Source organism: Ovis aries, chromosome 23 (assembly GCF_016772045.2).
Source record: "Ovis aries strain OAR_USU_Benz2616 breed Rambouillet chromosome 23, ARS-UI_Ramb_v3.0, whole genome shotgun sequence".
In the NCBI taxonomy this organism is placed as follows: domain Eukaryota; kingdom Metazoa; phylum Chordata; class Mammalia; order Artiodactyla; family Bovidae; genus Ovis; species Ovis aries.
In genome coordinates, this window is record NC_056076.1 from 12,714,041 (window position 1) to 12,741,837 (window position 27,797).

The following is a 27,797-nucleotide window of genomic DNA, read 5'->3' on the forward strand; positions in this document are numbered from 1 at the left end:
AACTGGGATTCGGGTGCAGTTAAGTCAAAGTCATGAGGCTACCTCTTTAGCCACCATGCTCCAGTGGGTCACCCATCCCTGGCTTTCATCATAAAGAGGTCAAAGCCTGGAATGCATTTTCAGTATCCGAAGCCTGGAATGCATTTTCAGTATCCAAGCCACACTTCTGCAGCCAGGTCAGACTCCCTAATCCTTAGATCTTCCTTAGTTCTCAAGACTTAAATTACGTTCTTCTCTGCTGCTGATCCACTCTAAAGTGTTCAGTGCTATTTGAAGCAAACACACTTAAAATAAGTCGACTTATATTTTCCTTCTACCCTTGTGCCCAGCTCATCTCTACCCCTCTGAACTCTCTGTCAACTCACTCAGTGATTATGACCTTGATGCTATGTCTGCAGCCACTAGACTTGGTGTTTATTCCTGATGTCCTGATTTGAATACAGGGGTCCCCAAAGGACTCTGACCCAGACTATCATTTTGAATTGTTATATGTTTTTCTGCTGTGAGAAGGCAGTTCTAATAAATTTTTCACACAACTCCACCCTACCCCCAACACTGGGGCCCCTTGCAAAGCAGTTGGTTATTCCCTTGGCTCCTTTATTCTGTTTGCATGGGTCTCACAGATGAGCGGTGATGACTGATTTCTGAGAAACAAGATAAGGAGGTCTTATAACCTAAAGACCTAGTAGAATGTAAACAAGCAAATGGTTTGTGAAAATAGGTTTATTTTCTATATTTTAGCAACCTTACATAAGTTACAGCCATGTGTATATGATACATAATATTAGACATTTGTTTAGAAATGCACACAATATGTACTTCCCTGTTGTTCAATGCTTTCTTCTAGGTTTCTATTACAAAAGGTCATGGAAGGCCACCTACTTATCCTTCATTATAAGAACAAATGCATATGCATGCATGCTTAGTCACTAAATCATGTCTGACTTATTATAACCCCATGGACTGTAGCCTGCTAGGCTCCATCAATGGAATTTTCCAGGCAAGAACACTGAAGGGGGTAGCCATTTCCTTCTCCAGGGGATCTTCCTGACCCAGGGATCGAACTTGGGTATCCTGCATTGCAGGTGAATTCTCCATCCTCTGAGCCACCAGGGAAGCCCACAAATACATATTTTTCCTTAGAAAGAAAAATAAGTGATAACTGGCTTCTGTAAATGTATCAACTATACTAGGCAGTGACCATAATAAAAAAAAACAGTATATAAAAAAATAAATAATACAGTGAAAGTTAATGCTATAAAATAAACCAAGAGTTAGAAAGAACTAAATGAGATATCATCCCATTTTAGGAGGCCAAATGATTGATAAGGGGGTAATGTTATGATTCACAGATGTCACGCTATGTCTGTGTTATCTAGGTAGTGTGTAATAAAAGTTTTTCAGAAAAACAGAAACATGGAGAGAAGTTTTGGCACTTGCATAAATCCTGAGGCTTACACTCATTTTACAAATTCCTGTGCAGAAACAGAAACTTTCAATTTAGGGTGAGGCAAATCTGCCCAAAAAGAGGATGCTCTTGGTTATCTTGTGCATGATAAGGAAGAGGAAAGGATGGTCTGCCACGAACTGCGGGCCTCCGTGGCCTGTTCTTCCTGTCATGATGGCCCCAGTGCCAGCAGCAGCCTCAGTGCCCTCCTCGTTCACTTCCACTGAAGCCTGATGGAACACTTCGGACAGAAACAGGTCATTGTTTCCCGACATGCCTGAGAAATTGGCTCGGCCCTGGCTGAAGGCATCGCCCATGCCCATGCTTGTGAGAATGGTTTTGAGTTCATAACGCTCTTCTAATTTGAACTCGGGGATATACACCACCACGTCATCCTCAGCCATGGTGTCTTCACTGAGCCACTTGTTGAGTTTGTCATAGGTGATTTCACTTTCCAGCTACGAATCCAAAGCATAAAAAAAAAAAAACAATGAATGCTTAGCAGAGAAGGACAGCAACCTCTAATGTTGACAACCAATGACTTCACTATATTTTAGGTAATATTAAAATTTAACAGTTGGCAAAACTTTTGCAAGAAGATAGCATGTATAACATGTGTTTAAGACTGATGAACAACAGTGGGAAAGCTGGCACAGTTCCTCTCAAACCAGTTCATGTATTCAAACTGCACACCATTTCCTCAGGTGTTCAATTCAGTTCAGTCGCTCAGTCATGTCTGACTCTTTGCAACCCCATGAATCGCAGCACGCCAGGCCTCCCTGTCCATCACCAACTCCTGGAGTTGTAGGTATATGCAAGGGCTTCGCAGATGGATCAGTGATAAAGAATCCACCTGCCAACGCAGGTGGATTGAATAGGGAAGATCCCCTGGAGAAGGAAATGGCAACCCACTTCAGTAATCTTGACTGGGAAATCCCATGGACAGAGGAGCATGGTGGGCTATAGTCCAGGGGGTCTCAAAATTTTGGACCTGACTTAGCGACTAAATAGCAACAGCAGCAGACATGTGCAAAGGTGAGTTTGGCCCCAGAAGTTTAAAACAATGGAAGCTGGAACTCTTACCAACTCCAAGCCTGTAGAGGATTCAGCAATTCCATCTGGGAGCAGCAGGAACATACTGACATCGCCAGCATATGGGAGTTCTAGAATCTGGACCTTCAGGTCTGCTATGTATCCAATGTTTAGCTTTTCATTCAGGAACATCATCTCTACTGATTTGCGCTGAGTCTAAAGTAATTAAAAAGTAAAATATGAAAGTTGATAGTAAGATGTCAAAGATTTACAATCAGACATAAAAGAGAATGGGTTATGCTTTTATGCTAAAGAAATATGTTTTTCAAAAATTAAAAATTTGTTTTAAAATTTGTTTAGAAATGTCAAAATATATTTTAAAAATAAAAATTTATTATTTGTATATTCTCACAGTGATTCTGATCTATTTTGTTATTTTCAAGATAGTACCCATTAGTAATAAGATGGACAGTTATAATTATAATAATACTAAAACATTTGTTCAGTACCTACTAGGGGTCAAGAACTCTGCAAAATCTCACTGAATCTTTATAATAACCTTTTGGGTTGGAAACTATCATACTAGTTTCACTAATCAAAAAAATGGAGTGCATGAACCACAAGTAACATCATAGTTGGTCAGTAGTAGAGCCTAAATGTGAGTCCAGATTGTGTAATTATAAAGCCCATGATCTTCACCACTACTCATAAGGCCTCTCAGAAAACTACTGAGTGCTATTCAGTAACCTGAAATAGTCAATAAACTATCTAGTGTACATAACTTATAACTATTAACAGCAAATCATGTATGGGTATCAATGAGTGGTCCCTAATTATTCTTTCTCTATTTTGTCAAAGGCCTTAAACTCTATGTTAAGAAAATTCAATTTGTTGTCATTGTTTCATACCGAGTTCACTCGGAAAGGATAAAGTCCCTTTAATTTCTTCTGAAACGGAGTCTTCCACCTTCCTTTGAAGTAGACAGCATTCACCAGGACCATCTTGGTGTCTACATTAACAGAACCTTCAGGTAGCAAGTTTGGGATTTTGCCTACAGAAAATATGATATATGTTTAGGTTTCATGATTAACAATTATGAAGTCATTATGATTTCTTGAGTCTTTTGAGTCACCATCAAGCTCAGCATCCACATTTATCATACTCTGCAGAGATGCTGATAGTCACTTTCAAATTTTTCTCTTAATTTATTTAAATCATAAGTAAAACTGAGACCAAAATTTTCAGGTTTACAAAATTCAAGAGAAAATGAAGAAGTAATATAATTATGACTTAGAATTACTATCAGACTTGGAAATTTTTTTTAAAGTTTCTTTTTAAAATTTATTTCCTTTGGCCACACTGTGCTGCATGCAGGATTTTATTTCCCTGACCAGGAATTGAACCTGCATCCCTTGCTTTGAGAGTGCAGAGTCTTAACCCCTGGACTGCCAGAAAAGTCCCAGAAAATTTTAAATTCCTTTTATACTGTTTTCTCAGAGTTTTGTAGTTATATGAAGTTAGTTCATTCAGATGGGAGTGAAAAAGAGACTCAAGGAATATAATGGGCTTCCCTGGTGGTCAGATGGTAAAGAATATTCCAGCAATGCAGGAGCCCCGAGTTTGGTTCCTGAGTGGTGAAGATCCCCTGGAGAAGAGAATGCCAACCCATTCCAGTATTCTTGCCTGGAGAATTTCATGGGCAGAGGAGCCTGGTGGGCTGCAGTCCATGGGATCGCAAAGAGATGGACACAATTTAGTGACTAACACTAACAAGGAATATAATAGTGCATTTCCCCAGTAAGTCACTAGGGCTTCTTCTGGATCTGGTCTAGACAGCCCATGGGCCTCACTGATTCACCCAAAAACAATGTTTTGGAAGTTGTGCTAGACCTACATAAGGAATGGCACAGATTCCATTAAGTAAGAAAGGAAGAATTGTCCTGGGGAGGCTTAGAATATTGGAGCAACATTCTAAATCATTTAGGAAAAAAAAGTGCAATAAGTTCTATAAGAGAGCTGAATAATGCAGAGAACTGTGACAACACAGAGAAGGGAGTGAATGATTGAGCCCAAAAACGTTCCCAGAAATAATAATATCTGAGTGTGAATTTTTTTAAGTTAGTTTAAGAAACAGCCTATTTATAGTGAATATCTGCTCTGCAATATTTCAACCACATTACTTTATTTAACCTCACAACCACTCTAGTAAGGAAGTATTATTAGTGTCAATTTACACAAGCAGGAAATCAACCCTGAATATTCTTTGGAAGGACTGATGCTGAAACTGAAACGCCAATACTTTGGCCACCTGATGGGAAGAGTTGACTCATTGGAAAAGACCCTGATGCTGGAAAGATTGTCAGGAAGAGGAGAAGGTGGCAACAGAGGATGAGATGGTTAGATGGCATCACTGGCTAAATGGACATCAGTTTGAGCAAACTACAGGAGATAGTGAAGGACAGGGAAGCCTGGCACCCTGCAATTCATGGGGTGGCAGAGTCGGACAAGACTTAGTAACTGAACAACCACACAAATGGACACTATACTGAGATATTAATAACCTTTCCAAGGTCACAGTGCTTGAGAGCCAGTCAGAATTCCACCATCTTCCATTTCTACCGACAGTTACGGGACTCAAGCGAAAAGGTCACTGTAGTCTGACCAGTTTCAGTATAGTTATTCAATATCTTCATTCAGTATACCCCCTAGCAATAAAGATGCTTGGTTACTACTTGGAAATGGCAACCCACTCCAGTACTCTTGCTTAGAAAATTCCATGGATGAAGGAGGCTGGTGGGCTACAGTCCATGGGGTCACAAAGAGTCAAACAAGACTGAGCAACTTCACTTCACTTCACTTGGAAATCTGCTGGGACGTTATTTAACTTTGTGACACATAGTATTTGATCATAACAAGGAATAAAGAAATATTTTCTCAAATTACTATAAAAATCAGTCCAAATGACTATTTGGCATTTTTGCAATTCCACTGATTGATTTATAGCCATTCACCACAAATGCTTAGAAAGAAGAGAAATTCTTGCTGTTCTCAAAAAAGCAAAGCTTTCATGTGTCTCTTTAATTTTGCAATCCACTTTGACTTTCATTTCTGTTAAATCTTCACTTTTTCTGCTTTCTTTTTGTCAGTGGTGTGTCAGTCTTTTAAAACAGTAATTTAAAAATCTAGAAATGAAGAACTGAAGTAGGTCAACTATTTTCAGAGAAACGATAATACTTTTTTTCAATTCTACAGAACTTAATACAAGTTTTTCTATTATGGTAGCTAAGAAAGCAGGATAGCATACTATGGCTTGAAATAATGTTTTAAACATAGGATGTAGGGATTTCCCTAGTAGTCCAGCGGCTAATATTCCATGCTCCCAATGCCAGGGGCCCAGATTCAATCCCTGGTGAGGGCACTATATTTCACATGCCACAACGGTGACCCATCATAGCCAAATAAAAACGTGTTTAAAAGTAAATAAATCAACATAGGAGATAAGTGAAAATATGTTTTCTGCATTAAGTTATCAAACTCTTTGAGCATTAAATTGAAGAATTCCAGAATTAGACGAAGGCTCAGAAGAAGAGGGAACCCCAGATGTACCACTAACAGATAGTGGCATCTTGGATGAGTCAGTTAAGAACTGAGGACATGTGTAACCAAGGTAGAAATAGCTTAGATGATCAATGAGATAAAGCAGGGACTGAAAGAAATTGACAACATACTGACTCTGAATGGTGCGATAGAAGAAAGAGTTAAAATTTTATGATCTCTCCTTTTTCCATTGCTGATATTCTCACACCAATTACTCAGTTGACAATTGTGCCTTTGTTCTTTGCTTTTGTTCATAGTAAACATAAAGTCACAATTATTTCAATACTGAAATTTCCTATGTTAGAAAAGATCTGCCTCTTACATTCTATTCTAAGGTAATAATCCAAAACCAGATTATTGAAGTACTGAATATATATCTTCTATTAGGATGCCTCCATTATTTATTTATTTTTTTTTCTCACTTAAAACACCACAAAGCTCAACAAGTATCAGGTTACATTAGCCAAAATAACTAAGGTTGGGAGTAAGGGTTAAGTTTAAGGACTTAAAAAAAAAAAAAAAATCAGTTTTCTACCTGGAAAGAAGAGCAGAAACTATTTCTTTGGTTTTACCTTTAGTTTGGGTCTTGACCCAGGAATTAATATCTTTTCTGGTGTCTTCTGCACATTCTAGGAAGTCCACTGCCTGGGGTTCTGTAGAGTAATATTTCTTGGAGAGTTGCATGTATTCCTTTAAAGTGAAAACAATAATGACAAAGGGTACATAGAATATACACCCAACAAGTGAAAGTGAAAGTGTTAGTCGCTCAGTCGGGTCCGACTCTGTGACTCCATGGACTGTGGACCACCACTCTCCGTCTGTCCATGGACTTCTCCTGGCAGGAATTCTAGAGTGGGTTGCCATGCCCTTCTCCTGGATACCCCACAAGCCATGGTGTAATTGTAAATTACAGGTTTCCTGTTAAGATTGGGGAGCCTGAAGAACGGGTAGCAGGGTGGCTGGGGGGCTGATTATGCGCTCTCTTAACCACCCCCCGCCCCAATCCAGTCCAGACTGCATTTGTTCTCGTGCATACTGTGCGTTATGAACAGAGTACAGGAGAGGAGGCTGGGCGTGGGGTTAGCGATTCTGGGAATAGCTGTGCCCACCTCCTGACTTGTGACTTTACACGTGGGATTTTTACAGTAGAAAGAGGAAGCACCCACGGAGGGAGCGTAAGCATAGCTGCGTTGTATCTTGTCCCATGGACTCGGGGAGCCTTAGCGAGCCCAAGAGGAATTCTGACCCACTGGGAATCAATCAGAGAAAACAGCTTCGAAAGTGACCTAATTGCAAGTTTGGGGCCCTGCCATTTAAATCGCAGGTTTCACTCACTTCCTTGAATCTTGCAGACTTCTCTCCAAATAGCTTATTGGCACTTTCCAATAAATACTCCCCCGTGGACGCGTTGATGGCGTTGCTGAGAGAACGGAAGGATGAATGGATTTCCCTGGCAGCTTGTGCCTTAAAAGAAGAGGAGGGTTTCGTTTTATATAACTCAGGACTCCTAAACACGATATTTCTGAAGCAATAGTATTTTTTTTCTAGGATATCAATAAAATGATGTATTAAAATATACATTTTTTTTGTCACTTTGAAGGTAACTCCGAGGAAATACTGTTGATATGGATGTAGTACATTAAAATTTATCAGACAATTTTTAACTTGTTTCAGATTTTGCTCTGCCTATGGATAGGATTTAACTGTGACAGAACTGAGATCCTAGAAAAAGTCAGGCTCCTTTGATACTTTAGCTAAACTATAAAGTCACTAAGCAATTTTTATTATATTAAAATGTTACCTTAGAAATGTTCTTTAAATATTTATTTAACTTCAACATGTCCCATGGCATAATTAAGGGGTAGTCTGTGCAATGGAAAATCTGGAGTTTAGAAAACATAAAATCGAGGGGAGTTCCAATCCTCAACCTGAAGTTTGCAAGCACGATGACAGACACAGGGCTTAGTCACAGAAACGGCTGGGTGAAGTCGAGGTCAGAGCCCTGAAGATGAACCACCTGCTGTCCACCCACACCTGGCAGAATCGCCATATTGAAGAGGCCCTGTCTCCATCTTGAGTCTGTAATTCCCTGGGTGACAGGCAGGTGGAGCATCAGCGTTCCCAGGAAGGAAGAGATACCAGGACAGGCAGGTGGAGTGTCAGCGTTCCCAGGAAGGAGATACCATGAGAGATATCTCCTCATGACCTAACTCAGGGGTGTGATAGTGGAAGTTGTTTACCAACAGCAGCCCATCTACTCTAGGTTCTTATAATGTAGCTGGATCGCTGGTGTTTATGGAAGTGAATTACTGGGAAAAGATTATTAACCTGAGATAAATTAGATGAATGGATGATAGTTAGATAGACAGTAGATGATGATAAATAGGTAGATAGATTGCTATTGTTCAGTTGCTAATTATGATGAAGATAGATCAGCAGATAGGGAGATAGATAGAGAGACAGATAGATACTGATTGATAGTAGATGATGATCATAATGGCGACAATAGACAGATAGATGTGTGCTCATGCTCAGTTGCTTGGTTGTGTGCAGCTCTTTGAGACTCTTTGGACTGTAGCCCACCAGGTTCCTCTGACCATGGGATTTCTCTAGCAAGAAGACTGCAGTGGATTGCCATTTCCTGCTCCAGGGGATCTTCCCACCCAGGGACTGAACCCACATGTCCTGCTTCTCCTGCATTGCAGGCGGATTCTTTACCACTAAGCCATCGGGGAGGCCCTGGATAGATCGATAGAGAGGAGATAAAGGATATGTGAAGGTCAGAGACGTCTCCTGAAGTCACCAAGCCTGGCCATCTCCATTCCTCAATTACTTGACACCGCTGACTCTGGGAATCTGCATTCACACATGTATTCTAGGAGTCTCTACGATGGCTTTAGAATAAATTATACATACCAACTAATGGCAGAGTGATGTGACAGAATTTAGAAACAGTCTTGACCTGGAAGTCGTAAAACCTGGATTCTACCCCAGCTCTGCCCTTCCTTATCAGAGTGACCATAAGACATTCACTCAAGGACTGTGAGTCTTAGTTTTCTACTGTGAAAAGTGGACATTGTACTAGGTTTCTTCATAAATATTGTGACTTTATAACAAGAAGTTTCTGGAAGTGAAACACAAAAGAACTAGGAACGGATGAGTCAGATACCTGCAAAATAGCATCAGGATAGGTGTCCCTCTGGATCTGCTGCATGAAATCACAACTGGTGAGACTCTGTTGGGTCACTGGGGTGCCTTTGTGGACTCCAACTTGGTTAAACTGAAGCACCTAAATTGGAATTCGAGAAAATTTGGTACATTTTTCTGCTGCATTATTTAGCTTTTAAACCAACAGTTGTCAGGTACCTCTTAGTGGTCCTGCGTCTAGTTCCCTGCCTTTGTGTCTGGACAACAAGTCAGTGAGATTCCCTTCATAGGAATTAGCATGAGTTATTTTATACTAATTCAAATACTGGCCATTTTGACAATAATTTTTTTTTATTATGAGATGATTTATAACATTTTAATTAAATTATCACCCAACTCATATTTGCCTTGAAAGAAGTATTAAGGTTAACTCCTGACCTTTCATCTCCCTATTCAGTGGCCTTACATGATATACCCTTCTGTGGCGGTTTAGATACTAAGTTGTGTCCAACTCTTGTAACCCCATGGACTGTAGCCTGCCAGGCTCCTCTGTCCATGGGATTCTCCAGGCAAGAATACTGGAGTGGGTTGCCATTTCCTTCTCCAGAGGATCTTTCCAGCCCAGGGATCGAACCAGGGTCTCCTGCATTTCAGGCACATTCTTTACTGACTTAGCTACAAGGGGAGCCCTTTATACCCTTCTAATCTGTCAAAAATGAGCAGCCACAGCTATCTTAAGCACAAAAACAGCTTGCTCAGTATTACCAGGGATCATTTAAACATTTCCACACATGAAGAAATCCCCCACTTCTGTCCGTGTTGGGGGCAGATGGCAGGAGTGAGATGAAAATATGAATTTCTTTTTAAAAATATTTATTTTCATTTATGGATTTATTTGGCTGCCCCTGGTTGAGTCAGACAGAATCTTTAGCTGAGGCATGCAGGATCTTTCGTTTCCACATGTTCCCCGACCAGGGATCAAACCCAGGCCCTCTTGCATTGGGAGCACAAAGTCTTAGTCACTGGACCACCAGGAAGTCCCAATGTGAATTTCTTTATGTTGTACGTGGCAGATCCAGCTAACAGTGAAGCTGTTAACAGCTGCTAACAGGTGCAGACTTGTCCTGGAAGGTACTCAGGTCCCCTCTCCAATATTGTAGACTCCTCAGCTTGGCCCTGCTGCCACCCACCCATCCCTACCTCCAGCATCTCTTGGGTCCCAGCCCTATAGGGCCCCAGGCAGGGAGGAGCTTATTGGTAAATACGTTGATGGTGGAGGTTCTGCCAAGTGAAGGAATGCAAGTTTGTCCAGCAGATGGTGAATTTCTAGGCTGGAAGGAGAGGTGTTAGGATTTCTGGGATCTTTCTCTGCTCTTCAGATCATATGTTATAAGTTCCTACCTAATACTCTCTGAAAAGAAGCAGTTTTCAGAATACTCTCTGACTGCCACTGCACAAGGGGGACTATTTTGTTTAAGAGCTTCTCTGGTTGGCCTACCTTTTAAGGAAGCTGACCCATAAGTCAGGGTCTCTGGGCAGCACTGAAGCCCTTTTGAGTCACGGCAAGAGTCCTTGCAGGTGTGGGGCATGTGAAATGATCCTGAGCCAGGCTGAGGCAGGCACCCTGCCCAGAGAGGTAGCCTGCCCTGGGCCAGTCTGTGGCCTTATCCTAAAGATAAGAGCTGGGTAAAAATACTCCTGCAAATCTCACATTGTTTGTGCTCTGTAAGAGGGTATGTACTTATTCTATTTACCCTTTTTTCCATTACAACCGCTCCAGCCTTACCAACTACACCTGTTCCAAACTTTGTGTGGCCTCTTCCTGCCCTGATCTTCTCATCTGTAAAGTGAGTATGGTAATCAGAGCACCTACCTCATAGGATTTTGTATTCTGTGGATAAATTCCTAAAACATTCAGATGCCTGGATGGGGCATTGTAAGTATCAGCTAAGAAAACAATTAGTTCCACCATGTACCTCTCCAGTTAACTGTAATCTTCATACCCATCTTGCCCAATACACATTTTCATTTACATTTTAAAAATAAGACAGTTGCCACTAGACTCTTCTGAGTTATCAAATGGTATTTGAGAGGTCTGTAACCAATGTACAAAATATGTGGTTAATCATCCACATTACGTATGATCAAATTAATATAGTTCATAGGTACAGAAAGTCTTCCATCCAAGTACTAACCAGGCCCAGCCCTGTTTAGCTTCCAAGATCAGGAAGGTCCAGGGTGGTATAGGCATAGACCATACAGAGTTTCTTTTAGGGGAGATGAAAATATTCTAAAATTAGATTGTGATGATGGCTGTACAATTCTTGTGAATATACTAAGAACTACTGAATAAACTTTAAATGGGTGAATTTTATGAAATGTGAATTATAAATCAGCAAAGCTGTTCTTAAAAAATAAAAGAAAAAAAAAAAAGAAAGCTGAGGCTCAGAGCATTTAAATGTCTTCATTTACACACCTAGTAAGTAGCAAAGCCATCAACCAAAGACAGGCAGGTCTGTCCCCAAAGTCCAGGCTTTCACCTTCTTCCCATGTAGCAGAGTTACAAGAAAACTACTGCATATAAAATCCTTGTCCCATGTACAGAAAATACTTTCCAAACACAGAAAAACTGTGTTGTACCTGAGTGACCAATAAGTTACTTTTCCTCTGGTATCAAAATCAAGGTTTTTACTTTTAGCACCTAGAGCACTTTGTAAAAGATTTCCCTGGTGGTCCAGTGGTTCAGACTCCATGCTTCCAATGCAGGGGGCATGGGTTCGAGCCCTGGGCAGGGAACTAACATTCCACATGCCTCACAGCATGCCCAAAAACTAAATAAAAATAAAAAATGAAGTCCTTGATGTTTTCTAAAGTTTTTAATGGAGTTCACTGCCTTTCTTTTTTTTTCAAGGCAAAGAAAATAAAGGGGAAGGTGTTTTACAAAATCTGGCTGGTATCAGAGAGTTGAGCAATGGGGCTTTGTCTTAAGTCTTCATGTTTAAACTGCCACAAACACAGAGAGCAAAGCTCACATCCTTTTTCCTCCTGCGGTGAGACTGGCTAACACTCTGTGTGAGCCACTCCAAACAAGTCCTGCTTTAAATGGGTCATCATGTACCTGGACGACTGTATCCATCTATCTGTATTCACACACTTGGGTGCGATTCTTACGAGAAACTCAATAGTAGCCAGCAGCATTCTGGTGTGACTGAAAGCAGCATCCCTGCTTGTGGGAAACCAGAGCTTGTACTCATAGCATTCAGTGCTAATGTCTATATAAACAGGACTAGGAAAGAATTTTAATGGTATAATTACCTTGTCTGGTCACGGACCCAGGGAAGACAGGATCCCATGAATTATTTTTAATTAATTATTTTACTTGAAGGCTAATTACTTAAGAATATTGTAGTGGCTTTTGCCCTACATTGACATGAAGGATCATGTGAATTTTAATAGCGCTGCATTCATCCCATAGGTTGATTGCTGCGTACAGGCAAACTAGTTCAACATGTTTCCACAGTCCCAGACTCAATGAAAGGGTCTCCTGACTGACCTGGTGTCCATTCACCAAGGAAGGAGGCCAGTGGCCCTGACAGAAATCCCCCACAGTGCTGTCTCACCCCTGACCACCTTGACGTTGAGGACTGGCCATCCCATCAGCCCCATTTTGTTGACATGAGCTCACGGGGTGGAGAATGTTGGCTGAGGCCCTCTAGAGTCATGGTGCTCTCTGTGCCCCCCCCCCCCCCGGAGTGCAGAGACTGAGCTCTGGGACAGTTTTTTTTTTTTTAAATTTTTATTTCCTCTTCGTAGAACTCTCAAAACCACTAAGAGGAATTCTTTACATAAATGGAAGGAGCCTGAGATGACAGAGCAGAAACCAGAGGAACCCCTGGGAAAGGTGTTTCAGTCCCACTGCTCATCCGTCAGTGACACTTGTCTTAAAACCCATAAGAGATAAAGCACACAAATCCTCTGAAAAATATAAACATTATCAGATGTCAGATCTGGTCACTGTTAACTATTTCTAACATTGCAGGAAACTCTGATAATCCTCCTGCTATATCAACCATTGAGGGTTTTTGTGGTTTGGCTCTTTTATAGATTTGAATCTAAGTAACATGTGCTGTAATGGTTTGTGATGATTGCTGAGGCCACTGGTTCAATCCCTTGTGGAGGAACTAAGATTCCACAAGCCACTGACTTTGTTTTAGTCCAGATACCACAAGCATATAATCAGATCAGTTCTGTAATTCAGTTCAGGAATCCTTCAGTCCCAATTGGGAACCTGAACAGAAACTTACCTGGGCTATCTGGTCTGCAGTATTTCCCCGGGCGCCCAGGTAGACCATGGCCATGGTGGAGGAGACGCTCCAGGGACAGAAGAAGATATTCTGGGTGTTGGCGCCTGTATTTGCCAGGTGCTTGAAGAAATTGAGGGCAAAGATTGTATTTGCCACATTAAGTTCTTCCATTGTCTCAATCTGGAAAGAAAATGAGGAAAAGCAACAGCTCTAACAGATGAGTCAACATTTTGAGGGATGTCAGCAGTATAGTACAGGCTGTACCCTGCACAGGGCAGGGGTTCCCTCTCTATTCTCCCTTCACTGAATAGGGTCAGAAGCATTGTGACCCTGGGACCTGTGCAGCCACAAAATGTTCCACTCTCGGTGCAATGAGCTGCTGTCACAACCCGGCAATTCCTTAATGATTTTATACAAAGGGTCCTGCCTGCATTTCCCTTTTGCACTGGATCCTGCAAATTATACAGCTGATTCTGAGATACAGAGAACAGTCCTGTGATGCGTGGTGACCCTCCACCTCATAATAATGATAATAACAGCAACAACAATAAATAGCCCTGATTGAATTCTTAACTGTACAACAGATGCTGTGTTCAACATTTCACCTGTACTAACCAGGTAATCCTTACACAAGCCCTGTGAGAAAGGCACTGCTATTCTTGTGCTTACAAAGGAAAAAGCTACTGCCCAGAGAGCATCAGAAAAGTGACCCATGTCACTCAACTGTAAGGGACAGGCCTGGATATTGAAGGTGGGTGGGTACCTCCAGGGTCATACTCTCAACCTCAGTGTTGTACCTACAAACACACATCACACATACAGACACACAGATACACACACGAGGGCCTTCCCTGGTGGCTCAGTCAGTAAAGAATCCACCTGAAATGCAGAATACCATCTGCAATGCAGGAAACTCAGATTTGATGCCCAGGTTGGGAAGATCCCCTGGAGAAGGAAATAGCAACCCACTCCAGCGTTCTTGCCTGGGAAATCTCATGGACAGAGAAGCCTAGTAGGCTACAGTCCACAGGGTCACAAGAGTCTGTGGACACGACTTAGTGACTAAACCATCACCATCGTGCACACTAGAGGCAAATGCACACATATTTAAATGCACACATATTTAAATGCATGCCACGTGCACTCATACTCTTGTTGGCCCCAGTGGAGATGGTCAAACTCCTTTCTAGAAATGACCTAGACTCAACTTTCAAGAGTGGGCATTTCACATCACCTTATCTCCCATTCCTGGGCCCCCTCCACTCACACCACAGTCCTTCTTCCAAAATTCCTCTGTGCTGAGCAGTTTGTTACTGGGAGTGCTGGAAAGGCCCCCTCCTTCCACCGCCCCTAGCAGGGGAGTCAGCACCAGGTCTCCCTGTGAGGGTGGTCCTGGATATATGGAACTCACACACACACACACACACACACACACACGCACACCATCCACCATCTGAAGATAAATGACAGATACATTTCCATGACCTAAGACTCACATGCAGTCAAATGCTTGGACACACCTGGGTGTAGGTGGGTACCTGCTGGTTCTAGCCAACAGATTGTATCTTATGTTTTCATAATGGCTTCAAACACACCCTGTACTTACCCAAATCTATAAATATACCAAGTGACGCTGACACTCATCACTCCACAGGAAGCCTTCTGGGGACGGTGGCTGCAGAGCCGCTGGGAGCGGCCCTGTAGGAGGTGCTCTATAGCCGTGGGCTCCCTCAGGAGGGTCTCCAGGCTCCTGGCTCCCTAGTCCATGGGTGTCTTATGTGAACATTTGGTTCATGAACATTTCTTGTGAAGAAAGTGATTGCCATTTGTATCAAAATTTCTCGTGTGAGTTAGCACCCAATTGTATTTTATCAAGACAAAATAGTAAATTCAATAAAATTTGTCCCTGAAACTCTCTCATGTCTTCTTGTCTCCTTTAATATTTGATATTCACAGGATCAGCGTGAGGTACATAGAGGTTACATCCTGATGCCCAGAGAGGTTAAGTAACTTATAAAAGTTCACAGAGTTTGTATGTAATGGTGCAGGGATTCAAGCTTCAGAAACCCACTCTATCCAATGTCACTTAAACTTTACCTGCTGAAGTTTAATTACTATGTGTAAGAGTTTCACCCAGCTACTGATTTGAGAAATGCTAGAAAAAGGAAATAAAAAGAGGAAGGAAGCCAGTTTTTGATACTTCTAGAAGGTTTATTAAGGTTATTAAAAGTCAGTTTCTTTTTTGCTTGCTTCATCACTGAGATCAGATTAACCTAGGTGACAGAAAATTGTTTCCTCTTCCTTCTACATTTTAAATCATCTTTATAATGAATCTTCCTTTATAATGATCTTCCTGGGTAGATCTTTTTTTGCAAATTGTCTCAAAAACATTTCAGAAACAGAGAATTAATAGCATAAATATTACTCTATCGTGTATGAAAAAATAAAGAATCAGAGCTAGAAAATAAGCTTAAGCCTGGGAATTCCCTGTGGTGCAGTGGCTAAGACTCTGAACTTTCATTGCTGAGGGCATGAGCTCAATCCTTGGTCAGTGAACTAAGATCTCACCGTGAGAACTAAGTCTGCACCGTGAGATCAATTAATTAATTAATTAATGTTGGCCCCTCTTATACCCAATTCTTTATAATGACCTGAATAGTCAGTCACTTTGACACTAACAAAATTTAAGTGTCAAGACAGTAAGGGCTTTTAATGCCAAGTTAGAATTTCAGTTGACTGTAACTATTTTTTTTTAAATTAAAAAATGAGTAAGGACAAAATTAAATCACCCCAGATGTATTTATTTGTTTTAAAAACATTTAAAGTTTATTTTTAAACATTTAAAGATAGGTGCAATTAACTGCATTTGACATAAAAAATAATGTGTTGTGTCTATATCACAGTTACCGAATTCCTTCAGCCTTACTGTTTTATTTAACTTGTATAATTACTTGTCTGATAAAGCTAGTAATTCCTGTTATACCAGTGAGAATATGATGTCCATAGCACAGCTAGTTTCAAAGCCTAGACTAGCTTCTGATCCCAGCTCTAGGGCTGTTCCTACAGATGTTTCAAATAAGGTTTGAGAAGTTTATATTTGTAGAAATCTGTGAATATATTTCATATGCTGCTACTGCTGCTGCTAAGTTGCTTCAGTCGTGTCTGCCTCTGTGCGACCCCATAGATGGCAGCCCACCAGGCTCCTCTGTCCCTGGGATTCTCCATATATATATATATATATATATATATATATATATATAATATGTGTGTGTGTGTGTGTGTGTATGTGTCTTCTGACTCTACCACACATCCACCCTGCATTTAAATGGGAATCTGCCTAAGACCATGTAAAATGGAAGTCACTGAGTGACATCAGAACCTCTCAGAACAGGAAACACCTGTTGTGGATTTCTTAGCACTAGAGTGAGCTACACAACTTCAACAATTTCTAGATATTATGCTCCTAACTAACATTTAATATCATCTTTAGAGGAACAAATGGATGAAAAGCATATGTGGGGCTGCTCTCTGTGATGTTCGTGTCAGTTCCTGCAGCACAAGTTGACAAACGTGCCACTGAAACTTGGCACAGACGACAAAGAGCTCAGACCCACAACCACAGTCCTTCTGCTCACTGGCACTGAACGTGAGATTTGAGTTTGCTCTAGCATTTTATATGAATTTTTTTTGCAGTAACACAGTGTAAATATTTTGAAATTGACCAGAAAAATTAATGACACAGAAAAAACAATACTTCAAGGAAATTTCCTATTCCAAATTACCAACTTTTGCCCTCACAAAATTAAAACCCTTTTCTGTATTAGATTCTGTTCATAATGAAGTTATTTGTTTATGGGATATTAAATTATTTATTGAACTATTACTTCAGTCCAATCCAGCAGCTGGGCTGTTCTTTCTCTTTCACTAAACTGACCAATTATCAAACTAAATTCAGTGAGTGTATTCTGGTATTGAATTGAAGCACCCAGATTTTGCTTAATTTCTGGTTAAGATGAAAACTGAGTCCTCTTTTTGTCTTTATCATATTTATACACAATTTATAAATTACTTTCAGTTACTAAAATAATCCTTTTTAATTGGTCTGGCTATTTTCATTAAATTCAGTGCCAAATACTAACTAGTAAAGAATACACACATTCTGAGCTGTTTGGTAAAACTGACATCACAACCAGAATGTACATTTTGGTTTGATGAATGTTACATAGGCATTTGCTGGTCTCTGAGATTTAAGATCAGGTCTAAGTTAATTTAATTCAAATCTTGAACCAAAATATTCTCAAACAAGCAACTAAACAAGAAAACACCATTAAATTTTTACTCATCCTCTGAAAACATCCCACAGTTTAATTTTCATTATATTAATAATACCAGTATGCAAAATAAAACCCTATTTCATAGATAGAGATAAAGAAATGACTGAAATACCTGGTTCTTCTCTGCCTGACAGGAAACAGTCTTCTGAGTGTTGTTAGAGTTCAGACATGGCAATGACTGGTTTTATAAAGCTCTGCCCCTCCCACATGGCATTTTTTTCTCTCTCTATCTGTATCCTTTGAGTGATTCAACATTTTACTCAGACCTCATTAGAATAGAAATGCTTGTTTGCTAAGACATCATTTAAGAAATTTGTTGGAAAGATGACATCATTCAGAAACTTGAGAATTTGGCAATACCTATACATGCCTGTTAAAATTAGCTAAAATCTGTCAGCCCTAGTTTCAACAGTCCCCGCTATAACTTGCTCTCCTAGTAAGAAATTCTACAACATCTCTTCTATCTTTTGACATTTTGCAATACTTAAAAGTAATGGAATCCTTTGTCTTTTGAATCTAGACAGCCCCCAAGCAATTCTTTGGGAACAGAAAAAAACAAACAAACCACTTTTCTTCCTTATAAATTCTCTATTTTAAACCCTCTTACATTTTCTCAAGCTATAATTTCTGAAATAATTCTGGGTTCCACCCTAATCTCCTGTCACAAACCACACCCAAAGAATGTTTCATTTGCCCTTTTATAGAACATAAATTTTATCTTTAACTAAACAGTGAAAATCCACTGTGTATTTTAACTTTTAAGTGGGTAAATTATTTTAAGGTGTTAATTGGAATTTGTGATGTCGAAAATATGATTCTGAAAATTACTAGATTTTTAGATACAACCAAAGGAATCTGAGGAGTAAAAATAGATAAAAGATATGCGTAATGAAAGAGAAGCTGAGTTTTAAAATATTCATATTGTTAGAGCTTATTGAAAAGTGTTTACAACACATTGTAAAGATGGCTTTTCTTCTCTTCACTTTGTTTCTTTAGTGAAGCATAGTTGATTTAAAACTGCACAGCAAAGTGACTCAGCTTTACACGTATATATAGTTTTTTGTTTGTTTTTTATATTCTGCTCTCATGGGCTTCCCAGATGTCACTAGAGGTAAAGAATCCTCCTGCCAATGCAGGAGACTGAGAGAGGCAGATTCAATCCCTGGATCAGAAAGATCCCCTGGAGTAGGAAATTGGACTCTACTCCAGCATTCTTGCCTGGAAAATCCTGTGGACAGAGGAACCAGGTAGGCTACAGTCCATAGGACCACAAAGAGTCAGAGATGACCGAGCGTACACAGACACCATTATGGCTTATCCCAGGAGATTGGATATAATTTCCCTGTGCTATACAGTAAGGCCTGGTTATATACCTATTCTAAATGTAATAGTTTGCATCTACCAGCCCTCAAATCCCAGTCTATTCCACTTCCTCTCCTCTCTCCCCCTTGGCAACCACAAGTCTGATCACTAGGTCTGAATCTGTTCCACAGATGTTCACTCACTCCACATTTTAGATTCTACATATAAGTGATATCATATGATATTTGTCCTTCTCTTTCTGACTTACCTCACCTAGTAAGATAACCTCTAGTGGCACACTTAACTTTTATGCATAGGAAATCCCCAAAGCAATAGGGATGAAAAGAAGTAAAAGCACCGTGCTTCTTCTCTGCTGGTGTAGCAAGCCCCATGTCTCCACTTGAAGAGATGAGTTGACAATCTGGGGTGTCCTTGAAACCAAGCCTGTGAGTTTGAGCCCTGTGTGAGCTTCTTAGCTTGATTGTGATCCACAGAGCCAGACTTATCTTTAGCTCTTCTTGCTAATGTGAGTCTCTGGTCAAAAAGGAGGAGGCTGACTTAACACAAAGTGTTAGTCGCTCAGTTGTGTCCGACTCTTTGTGACCCTATGGACTGTAGACCTCCTGGTTCCTCTGTATATAGGATTCTCCAGGCAAGAATATTGGAAAGGAGAGCCATTCCATTCTCCAGGGGATCTTCCCACCCAGGGATCGAACCCAGGTTCCCTGCACTGCAGAATGATTCTTTACCACCTGAACCACCAGAATTAACTCAAACCCCTTGTTATTATTAAAGGGACAATGAGATAGGTGTGTTCTTCAGAATCTGTATCTGGCCATCAAAAGCCAAATTATTTGGTTTACTAATTTCTGGAAGATGTCAGGTCACATAAAGAAAAAGAGCTGAAATTTCACTTCAAGAGTGATCTTTCAAATCCTCGGTTTCTCCATTAGACCACAGAAAACTTGCAGGCAACCACTGACCCTTTTATAAAATTTCACAGCCACTTCTCTGCCTCAGTGAACTTTTAGTGGGTGCTATTGCTTAGTGGTCTAGGTCTCTCCTGTTTCAATTTGTTCAACTGTTTTTTAACCACACATAGGCAGCACAACAGTCTCCTAAGCCAATTTATTCCCACTGAATCAAATCTGTATGATTTGATTCACACTCCATAGTGTCCAGTCTGACTTCTACCAAACTTGGTGAATTCCTGCGATATAGAACCATACCCTTTCAAGCTGAACTTGCAACATAAAAATGTATGATTATTGATTAATTAACCTTGTGTGTTCCAGCTGTTTCACCTGGGTTGAGATTCTGTCACTAACTAGGTTATATACTTCATTCCTTTTCAGCAGTAAGAACAGTGCTGAGCATCAAATGGACACTGAATATTTTTTTGATGAACTGAATAAGATGCTAAAACTCTCTAGAAAGACCTTATAGTGTGGTGAGCAAAGATGTGGATTTTGAGAGACTCCAAAAGTCTGATTTGAAACATCTTCATGCCATTTAGTGGGAAGCCCTGGTAGCTCAGACGGTAAAGAATCCACCTGCCTGTGCAGGAGAAGAGAGTTTGATTCCTGGATCAGGATGATCCCCTGGAGTAACAAATAGCAACCCACTCCAGTATTCTTGCCTGGGAGGTGGGCTACAGTCAATGGGGTTACAAAAGAACCGGACACGACTTAGTGACTAAACAACAACAAAGATGCTATTTACTAGTTGTATGTCCTATCCTTGTGCTTAGTCGCTCAGTTGCATTTGACTCTTTGCAACTCCATGGACTGTAGCCCACCAGGCTCCTCTATCCATAGGGATTCTCCAGGCAAGAATACTGGAGTGGGTAATCTTGTGCAAATACCTCAGGTTCTCTAAGCTTACATTTCCTAACATGCTCCACAGCTGGAGCATTTCATTGCCAATGCAAGAGCAGTTCATTTTTCACATCTTTCTTCCTGATTTTCAGTATTATTCAGAGCTTTCTTGATCTTGGGAAGAAGGACCTAGTTGTTCATCTAGAAGGCAGAGAGATAACCCAGTTCTAGTCAATGAGATGTGGGAGAAGTCTGCTGGGGAAAATCTGGGGAAATTTTTCTCTCCTGATAAGAGGGAGATATGCAAAGAGAACCCCCTGCCCTACATCACACCTCCTGCCTGACCTTGAGCAAGGTTGTGTGAGGATATGATATGGGGAAATGCTATAGCCATATCGCAACCATGGGAAGCTGGAAAGACTTGTAGAGATGCCAAACCAGAACCCTGACATCAGAGTTCCTAGCCAATGCTGGAAACCACCTACATTCAGTTTTTGTTCTTATTGTTACTGTCATAATAGATTATAAATAGATCTGTATTGTTTAGGCATTGTGAGCCATCTCGGGTCCTCATTAGCAGCCAAAAGCATTCCTAAAAGACACAGACTTTTGTGAAGAATGAATGAGTTACTGTCTGTCAAGTACTTAACATATTATTCTTCACATGGCAAGTGCCCCATGGTGTTAGCTGGTATAACAGAGTGATTGCTGGTGTCCAAGTGTGGAAGTCGCCGCCCTACCTAGATTAAAGCAATTTGATAAGCTCAACATCCGAAAGAAAGACATTCACCAATCAAGCAATTAGAAAAAGTTGTAAAAGGCAATATATGATTCAGAGCCAAATTGAATAGGGTCAAGGTAGGAAGTGTTATAGGGAGGAGAGGAAAGCATTAAAACTGTGTGTGAGGACCTCAAGGAAACAGTTGAGATAAATTTTTAAAAATGGAAATTGAAAAAGAAAGACACTAAAATTACAAAGTGGGGAGCACACTGGCTGGCTGAGGTCTGCCTGGAGCAGTCAGTGTCCAGGAGCTGGAGAGAGGAAAGAAGACAGCATCTTACAGAGGGCCCTTTAAAGCTAGATGGAGTTGAGAGCTAATCTAAAGGTGTGCTTGGGTGCTCAGTTGCTAAGTCTTGTCCAGCTGTTTGCAACTCCATGGACTACAGTCCACTATGCTCATCTGTCCACGGAATTTTCCAGGCAAGAACACTGGAGTGGATTGCCATTTCCTTCTCCAGGGAATATTCCTGACCTAGGGATCAAACCCTCATCTCCTATGTGTCTTGCATTGGCAGACAGTTTCTTTACCACTAAGTCACCAGGGAAACCCAATCTAAAGGCAGCCTACTGCACACCCTGGAGAAGGGAAGTAACTTGTAAAAAGTGGTGTTTTACCAAGAAAAATCTGAGAAGTCTGGAAGAGAAAGAACCCAAAGGATGAGACACATCTTAGGATACCAGTTTGAAAAGCACAACTTCTACAAAGTGTTCCTTACTGTTGTAAAATATGTTTGATTAGGTCTTATGGTAAGATTAGTGACCCTGAAATAGTACATGTAACAGTTATAGGACAGATCATTTCTGTAGGAGTAAAGAATAAAATGAGCAGAATATCTTTCACCTTATTTTCTTATCTTCTAGGAAATGTGTATGCAATTATCTTGAGTGGAAAAAGGAAGGATATAAAATTAAACATATAGTAAGACATCAACTATATATATATTTAATATGTACAGAAATATGATTTGAAGGAAATATGTCAAAATGTAAACACTGATCTCTCTGGGTTATGGCTTTATAGATATTTGTCATTTTTTCATTTACTTCAGAAATTTTCACATGTACTATAATTGGTGTGCATTTATTTTAAAATCAGAAATATATTATCATAGTATATTGAAGTGTTCATTTTCTTTCCAGTAGCACTATAATAAAGTGTGCATAAAGTAGAAAAATACATAGAAATAATACCCAAAATTAGAAAACAACTTTATGAATAAGGTTCTAATATTCTAATTTAGAGATGACACACAGTGTCCTTTTTTTCAAAACACACATTCAACTGTGATTGAATAGCACTTGCAGTTAACTATTCAGTGTCTGTCTTCCTGCCAGATGGGTAAACATGATGAGTTCCACAAACACAATCATCTTTCCTGATGGCCAGGATAGACACTTGGCTCAGATTGTTTCCCACTAAATGCTTGTTAAATGACTTATTCATCCTCAACACATTTTGATGTCTTTCTGTTCTCTCCATGCTAAGTGAACAAACACTAACTCTTTCCAATTATCCTTTCCATGTGATTTGCTGGTATTTGGGGACTGTACAATTTAGAAAGATGTATCTCCCCCAGCAGTAATGTCATTAATGAAGTTATCCAAAGGATAATGTAAATGTAGGTTAAAAAGGAAGTCCTGTTTGACACAAAAGTCCATATAGTGGGACTTCCCTGGTGATCCAGTGGTTAGGACTCTGAACTTCCACTTTAGGGGGCACAGGCTTGATCCCTGGTCCAGGAAATAAGATCCCTCATGCAAGGCATAGCCAAAAAAATAAAACAGCCCTTAAAGATAAGACATCAAGAGAGAGAAAAGCTATGGAGAACACCCCAACTTGAACACCAGCTGAACTCAGACATTTCCAACAAATATCAGATTATTCCAACAAATATCACTGGAACGAAAAATGAAAAAAGAAAAAAATCCAGACAACTCATAACATTGTAAGGAGAATAAATTGTTAAAAAAACAAAAATCCATATAGTAATCTTATTTTATAAAAGACTTTCAGTTTTTACAACACTGTTTTTATAACAAAGATCATTAGAACAAATTAACCTGTGTGTTTAAATAGCATGATTCACTCTAGAAATTTAAATAGTTGTTGCTGGGAGCAGGACCAAGTGTATATGAAAGTAGTTAACCCTGTAGTGTGAATTTGGGATCACCTTGACTAAAACATCCTCCAACATAATTTCCCTGAAGTATCTTTCCAAGAGAATAAACATCTCTTTTTACAATTAGCAATAAAAATAAAATATAGCATGCTAATGTCTCCTGGAGAGATAATACATGTTTTCAAATTCCTGCAGAGAGGATTTTGATGGAGTAGATGGAGACATGGTCAGGGAAGGAGTTTCGGGGTGTGTGAAGAAGATAAGCAAGAGAATGAGAAGGTTTTTAATGAGATTGAGGCTAGGCCACAGAGAGTGACACTTCCAGAATCCAGGACAACAGAAAGCAAACCTCACCTATTTTGAGATGTTGCCCTGGGCTAGCCATGAGTGTGGGAAAGTTTGTACATGAAACGAGCTTTGTTAGGGAGTGTAACACCTCATCAGAGTATTTATCTTGTTGCCAAGTGATAAACCCAACATGGATGCTGTGGTTGGAAGACTGTGGGAACATATATCCAGGGTGTTGTGGCTCAGCTGTTTGAGAAAGTCAACAACCTTCCTAAAACTTGTCATGACAAAAGCATGCAAAGGACTCCTTTTTCAGAGCAGCCTCAGAATGCATCATGAATCACGAATTCACTCACCATACACATCAGGTGAAACTCTACACTTACAATGATGCATTTCCTTCAAGGATCTAGTGATATATTCTTGGACTCCTGTAGCCACAGTTGCATGCATCACTCAACCCTCTATTACCCTTGTGATCATTTTCCTATAAATGGATTATTATATCACATAACATGCCTTAATTTACTCTCTCTCTTATCTAGTGTGTTCCTACTACATCTCAGTCAATGGTGTATGCCTGGAACACATTTTAGTTTCAACCTTCATAAAACATACATAGATGATAAATAATCACTTCATTATTTAAGGTACTTAAATAATCATTTAAGGTACTCCAAATGGAGGTATCAATACTTTTGTTTTACACCTCTATGAATTTCTGTATTTCTTTTTCCTTTAAGTAGATAAAAGACCTGAGACCAATTGACATTCACTACTAAGTTATATGCCTGATTCACATACAGATTCAGATTTGATCTCATATTAAATGATTAGGGAAAAGGAAGGACATGGCAGAGAAAAGTTAGATGAAGTGTGAGCCAGGGATGTGTTTTATCACAGGATCGAACCAGAGAATCCAGATTATCTTCAAATTATGATAGTCTTATTTAGGCTTGTGTCAAATGAGGAGGAGGGGGAGGAAATTGTTGCTCAGGTCTTCCCATCCATTAGTCACAATTCATGGAATGTATCGATAGCAATATGGGGTTGTGAGTGAGATGCGTGGATGACTAGGGAGGAGGAGGGAAAGGAAACAGCATAGACTTCTACAACTCAGTCTCCAGCCTTTGCCTCTCCCAGACCTTGAAATGCCAAATCCAACTTCCTATGGACATCTCCACTGTTTGACCATGGCCACTCTGGATTCAGGGTGTCCAAAACTGGACACGTCATCTCCACATCATTCTCCCAGACATGTTTCTCCTCATATACTCCCCATCTACTAGGAAGCCAAAGTCAAAGCCACATTCTTGATGCCTTTATTTTCATCCACTGTCACATCTATCATTTAACAGATCTCACTAATTTTAGTTTTAAGATATGTTGAGTTGATAAGCTTCTCTTTTTTTTCCTCTTAAACTATTGCCCTGGCTCAGATCTTAATCATCTCTGCCCTGATCTGTCTTCCATGTCTTGTCCTTTAAGCCACAGCTTGTTGTATTCACAATGTAAATCTGACCCAGCCTTGATTCTTCTTCAAATTCTTCAATGAGTCTCCATTATGCTACCTGTCAAGTAAGGCTTCCCTGGTGGCTCAGGTGGTAAAGAATATACCTGAAATGCAGGAGACACAGGGCACATGGGTTCGATCCCTGGGTTGGGAAGATCCCCTGAAGAAGGAAATGCAACCCACTTCAACATTCTTGCCTGGGAAATCCCATAGAAAAAAGAATCTAGTGGTCTATAGTCCAAAACTGTCACAAAGAATCAGACACAACTGAGCACACACACACTCAAAGTCCTAACTGGGTTTACATGAGTCCAAGACCATTTATTATCTAGCCCATGCCTTCCTCTCCAATCACATTAAAGACTTCTAGATAAGTTTTTAGCATAATACTGAGTTGGTCAAAAAGTTTTTTGGGTTTTCCATAACATATTATGGAAAAATCCACACAAACTTTTTGGCCAACCCAATAGCTGGCACATAGTAAGTACTCAAAATTAATGATTACTATCACATTCATTAATTAATCATTCACTGATTACTATCACCTCTATTATATACTTAGAAATTATATCAAAGTGCTATCTTTGCATAGTTGTTTCCCCCTAAGTCTCTTTCAGGGCAGAAATTAGATGTATCATTTTGTAATTTGGTATAATATGTGCTCATTGTGGATACCTACTTACTGTTTTTTGAACTAAACTGAAAGTGAACTTTCGTGTCTCAATGTTGATCTTCTGTAGAATTGCTGAATTACCCAAAATGTGGTTTTTTCTTCCTTCCCCTTCTCTATGACGATAGAAAATATTAACTGAAAAAAAAAAACAACAAAAAAACCCCACAACCTGAAAGTTGAGAGTTGCATTTTATTTGGTGGGAATTTCCCAGGAGGCAGCATCTCAGGTAACCCTGAGAGAACTGTTCCAAACAAGGCGATGGGGGAGAGCCAGGTTATATAGAAGTTTTGCAACAAAAGGGAGATAGTCTGAATGTCAAAGTATTATTGTAAACTAAAGAAAATCAGTATCCCCAGTTAAGGAATTTAGCACTTTTCAATATGTGGGAAGATGCAAAAGTCTGGGCTCACTGAAATCATTCCTTTGGAATGTATCTCAGCTGTCTGGGGCCCGGATTCTGTTTTCACATCCCGAGTTTCCTCAGGGCGCACTGTGGGGAGTGAGTGTAGTCTGGTCACTTCTAGATGGCGATACTCTTTCCTTCATGAGTTTCCTCAGGGCTCACCAGCTCACCATCTGTGGTGACTGCAATCTCTGATGACTGTGATGTCCTTTTTTTTTTTTTTAACTGATATGGCAGCAAATACTCTATTTCTCAAAAACCCAACGTGCCAGGACAGAGAATAGTTAACAGTGGGTCCCATGAACTGGATATGAGGTGAATGCTGGGATCCTGGGTCTGGGAGCTCAGGGAAATTCAGGGGCAGGTAGGCAAAGGAACAGATCCCATTCATCTTGGACACCAAGCATGGAGGGTATCAGGCCTGTAGAAGGGGAATCATCTCCTCTACTCCAGTGTTTGAGTGAAGCTGGGACCCCAAGAGTTCTAAACAGTGAGGAAGTATCAGTACTCAGGAAGGAGGCAAAGAACTAAAAGATGATACGGGTCAAGGCCACAGAAAGTGGACTTTATAGGGGAAGAAGACTACTCCATCTGCCTTCATTTTCCAAGTTTTGTATTGGACACTTGACCCCAAAAAGAAGTTAGTAAAACTTTTAATTTAAAAAGGAATTTTTAAAGGTGCTGCTAAACACCACTTTTTAGGTTATAGATTATGTGAGATTGGCAAGACTATTAGTCTCATTGAAAGAAATAAATGATTTATGTGAATGACACTGAAGTGAATAAGCTAATGAAATCATACAAAGATCAGAACATCTCAGATTTCCATCAGGTCTGGACTTGTGATAACTTTTTTTTTTCCCCCTGACATTTGCTTCTAGTTACATAATCTATTCATTTGGAGCTCTGACTGATCTGAAGTCTGAATCAAAGGAATGAATATTCCCCAAAGTATATTGTGTCTCAGTGAATTTTGCTCTTATCACCCTTCCAACACTATTTTAATCCTATTTCTTGGTAATTTCCATATTTGCCCCC

At 40.0% G+C, this 27,797-nt stretch overlaps 1 protein-coding gene across 2 annotated transcripts; it reads right to left on the minus strand.

The window, feature by feature from the left end:
* Positions 1 to 705: 705 nt before the first annotated feature.
* Positions 706 to 18,018, minus strand: SERPINB2 (serpin family B member 2). Of its 2 annotated transcripts, none has more exons than XM_004020408.4 (8): positions 17,974 to 18,018; positions 13,528 to 13,707; positions 9,246 to 9,365; positions 7,412 to 7,540; positions 6,649 to 6,766; positions 3,388 to 3,530; positions 2,531 to 2,695; positions 706 to 1,905 (listed from the first exon to the last, which is right to left on the minus strand). In XM_004020408.4, exons 2-8 carry the CDS (start codon positions 13,696 to 13,698, stop codon positions 1,501 to 1,503), a joined length of 1,251 nt encoding a protein of 416 aa, XP_004020457.2. In that variant the 5' UTR covers positions 13,699 to 13,707; positions 17,974 to 18,018; the 3' UTR covers positions 706 to 1,500. The 2 variants fall into 2 exon arrangements, with proteins under 2 accessions (XP_004020457.2, XP_060261180.1); XM_060405197.1 differs by having other exon boundaries at positions 15,134 to 18,018.
* Positions 18,019 to 27,797: the final 9,779 nt, after the last annotated feature.

Bases quoted from the DNA above. Each gene is read 5' to 3' on its own strand.
- SERPINB2 (XM_004020408.4), bottom strand. From the start codon at position 13,698: ATGGAAGAACTTAATGTGGCAAATACAATCTTTGCCCTCAATTTCTTC. The intron at 7,541-9,245 runs GTATCTGACTCA...TCTTCTTTTAAG, and splicing joins ATCCTGATGCTATTTTGCAG to GCACAAGCTGCCAGGGAAAT. The intron at 3,531-6,648 runs GTAAAACCAAAG...TATTTTCTGTAG, and splicing joins GGTCAAGACCCAAACTAAAG to GCAAAATCCCAAACTTGCTA.